Raw genomic sequence first — 3,396 nt, forward strand, 5'->3', positions numbered from 1 at the left:
TCATGATGGGGCATCACCCTGTGGCGAGAAGGAAGAGAGGGGCTGGTAGTGAGTGTGAGCAGGCCGCTGGACAGACATGCGCCATGAGCCGCCCGGGGAGGGCTCCCCTGACATGCCACAGGCAGAGGCACACACTGGCCACAGGGCCTGGTCTGGCGATGTGTTCACCCTGTGGGGGGTCCAGGCTGTGGGCATCTGGGGTCAGCCACAGACAGGGAGCTCTGAATGCATCAGGCCAGGCAGACACCTGCACATGACCCAGAGCCAGGCTTCCAGCAGAATGGTGCGTGCGCCGTGAGCGTGTCCCTCTGCCTGCTGCCCCCAGCATCTTCAGCCACGAGTTTTGCATTCAGTAGCAGTGGTCAGTCTGCATTTGCCTGGCGGTGTGACATTTGGGGACAGTGTGTCCACCCGCTATGCCTTGGTCTCCTGACCTGGGAGACAGGGCACCCTCCCAGCAGCTGGGACCCCAGGCTGCCCTGAGTGGGGCGGGGAGGGCAGAGCCGGTGCCCGGGCCCCCCGGTGCAGGCCTGCTGCGGCAGCCTTGCGGGTTTCTGCTGACCTTGCAGCCGCCACATGAGCTAATGCTTCCCCACCCAGGCCCCCTTAATGCCTCCATTCTGTCCGCGACGTATAAAGGCAGGGCCGGCGCTCCAGCTGGCCACTGCCCTGCCCAGCGCTCCCTGCCCGAGTCCTCCAAAGCCTCCGCTCCCAGCATGGACATCACCATCCAGCACCCCTGGTTCAAGCGGGCCCTGGGACCCTTCTACCCCAGCCGGCTGTTCGACCAGTTCTTCGGTGAGGGCCTTTTTGAGTACGACCTGCTGCCCTTCCTGTCGTCCACCATCAGCCCCTACTACCGCCAGTCTCTCTTCCGCACCGTGCTGGACTCCGGCATCTCCGAGGTAAGCCTCCCCCATCCCTGGGGCCCGAGAGCTAGGGCTTCTTGCTGAGCCGCCCGCTGCCCTGCCCGGGCTGCCCCCGAGCCTGCGGGGATGGCCGCTGTCCGCCTGGCGGCCACGCAGCACGGCCTCCTGCGCCCCTGGGGAAGGGCCGAGGAGGCAGCCCGTGGGCGCCGACCGCTGTCTTTTCTGCCATCAGCTCATGACCCGTATGTGGTCGGTCATGCACCGGCCACGTGCTGGAGGCCCCAAGAGCAACCCTGGCAAGGCAAGTGGACGCCACTGTCGCTCGCCGCTCCTGCCCAGTGCAGGCAGCCCGGCTGTGGGAGGGGGATGGCCCTGGGAGACAGAGCAGCCCGCCTCAGCCCTCTGCTGGCCCGGAGAGGCCACGAGAGCCAGCTTCCTCCCGCCTTCAGGGCCACAGCTGCTGGACCAAGTGCCCCTGTCTGCCCCAGATGCAGGATACCCCGAGCCCATCCCCCCAAGATCCACCCCAGGGTGGGGAGGAGACTGCCGTGTGGGAGGGCGTGCCCACAGGCCATGGGCAGGAGGGCAGGACCCTGGAGCAGCGGCAACCTCATGAGCTTATCCAGTAGGCCAGCTGGTTAGCTCCTATCCAGTAAGTCAGCCCTTAACCAACACGTGAGTTAGCCCCGAGCTAGTCAGCTGGCACAGTGTGCCCCTGGCCAACCCTGCTCGGAAGCACCTACACGGGTGGAGTGTCCCGGGCGTCCGCCGGCAGTCCTCGGGGCGTCCCACACGAGGGTCTGGTTTCAGGTGCGGTCTGACCGGGACAAGTTTGTCATCTTCCTGGACGTGAAGCACTTCTCGCCCGAGGACCTCACCGTGAAGGTGCAGGAGGACTTCGTGGAGATCCACGGCAAGCACAGCGAGAGGCAGGTGCGGGCACAGGTGCAGGGTGCCAGCGTGGAGAAGGGGTGCCCGTGGCAGCACCGTGGTCCTGAGCCCTCCAGCAGGGCAGGGCTTGGGCACTGTGGTCAGGATCCAGAGCGGGTCCTGGCCAGCACTCCCATAATGGTTGGGCAGAGTGCCAGCCCAGCGGGGCCTCCCTGGGACCTGCAGTGGGTGGGGCTCCTCCCTCCCATCCACCCTGCCCCACAGTCCCTGCTCCTGAGACACCCTGGGGCCAGGCAGCATCTAGCGGGGAGCCCCTGGAGGAGTGGGGAGCCAGGTCGGGATGAATGGGGGTGTCTAGAGGAACGGGGAGCTTTCTGAGCGTGCTAGGCTATGGTTGCTCAGGGCACACCTGACCCAGGTGCGGGGCTGGCCCATTGCCTTCTGGACGGCAGGTGGTCACTCCAGGGCCCTGGTTGACTGCCCGGATGCCCAAGGGCCAAGTCCCCTCTAGGGGAGGCAGGGCCGAGGCCCCAGGGCGTTTATCAAGGTGTCCTGGCCTCATCCTAGTCCCAAGCCAGCAATCAGGCTGCTACCTGGCCACTGCCGCCGGCCACCCCTGACTGCACCCTCTCCTGCCCAGGACGACCACGGCTACATCTCCCGTGAGTTCCACCGGCGCTACCGCCTGCCCTCCAACGTGGACCAGTCGGCGCTGTCCTGCTCGCTGTCCGCCGACGGCATGCTCACCTTCTCCGGCCCCAAGGTGCAGTCGGGCCTGGACGCTGGCCACAGCGAGCGAGCCATCCCCGTGTCCCGGGAGGAGAAGCCCAGCTCGGCGCCCTCCTCCTGAACCAGCCCGCCCAGCGGCATCCCCCAGGCCCCCCGGCACTGTGCCGGGCAGAGGTGTGGGGCTCGTCCCCCCTTCCCCTCCCCTCCCTCTTCATCTTCCCTGGGGGAATGAAGGTTTGAGAGAGTGACACCGAGCCTGCTCTGGGGTGCCCTAACCACAACACTGGCCAGTCCACAAGGCGGGGACAACCATGCCGCCCTCCCCCTCCGGGGCGCGGGTGTCCAGCTCTGCCGAGCGGCCAGGAGGAGGCGGCAGCTGGGCTCTGAGACACCCACCAGCCGGGCTCCCCACGTGCCCGGACGCCACGGCAGCCCACCCTGCTGCGGCCCAGCCCTCCTGCCCAGCGCCTGGGCCTCAGACAACCTCCTCTCTCAGACCGACTTCCTCCACCCTTCCTCTATGTAGTGCCACTTTTGGGGACCCCGGTCCCCCACGGCAGCCAATAAAGAGCAGGTGACACAAGCAGTGTGCTGTCCTGTGGTCTTGCGGGGTTGGGAAGGAGAGGGCGGGGCCTGGCCGGAGGGGCGGGGCCTGGCCGGAGGGGCGGGGCCGTAGGACAGTGTGGGCATGGGGTGCACACACAGCAGCCATGACCTTGGCCAGCATGGGGCACTCAGTCACTGTCCTCTCCCTCCCTGGGCTGGACACTGGCTCTCAGGGATTCTGGCACCCAGAGGCCAAGGGTCCAAGCAGAACCTAGGCCCAGGGCAGGCTGACCTCCACGCTGACCTCTTGCAGCCTGCCCAGTTCCCTGACATGAGGAGGGCCCTGGAACTGGGGGGCTGG

The 3,396-nt window shown here is 67.1% G+C and overlaps 1 protein-coding gene across 3 annotated transcripts; it reads left to right on the forward strand.

The window, feature by feature from the left end:
* Positions 1-716: 716 nt before the first annotated feature.
* Positions 717-2,617, forward strand: CRYAA (crystallin alpha A). Of its 3 annotated transcripts, none has more exons than XM_040986593.1 (4): positions 717-905; positions 1,102-1,170; positions 1,680-1,802; positions 2,401-2,617. In XM_040986593.1, the coding sequence occupies exons 1-4, from the start codon at positions 717-719 to the stop codon at positions 2,608-2,610; spliced, it is 591 nt and encodes a 196-aa protein (XP_040842527.1). In that variant the 3' UTR covers positions 2,611-2,617. The 3 variants fall into 3 exon arrangements, with proteins under 3 accessions (XP_040842527.1, XP_040842526.1, XP_040842528.1); XM_040986592.1 differs by having other exon boundaries at positions 1,102-1,174; positions 1,645-1,802; positions 2,401-2,610; XM_040986594.1 differs by lacking the exon at positions 1,102-1,170.
* Positions 2,618-3,396: the final 779 nt, after the last annotated feature.

Source organism: Ochotona curzoniae, unplaced genomic scaffold, assembly GCF_017591425.1.
Source record: "Ochotona curzoniae isolate NIBS_2020 unplaced genomic scaffold, NIBS_Ocur_1.0 contig_4516, whole genome shotgun sequence".
Lineage (NCBI taxonomy): Eukaryota > Metazoa > Chordata > Mammalia > Lagomorpha > Ochotonidae > Ochotona > Ochotona curzoniae.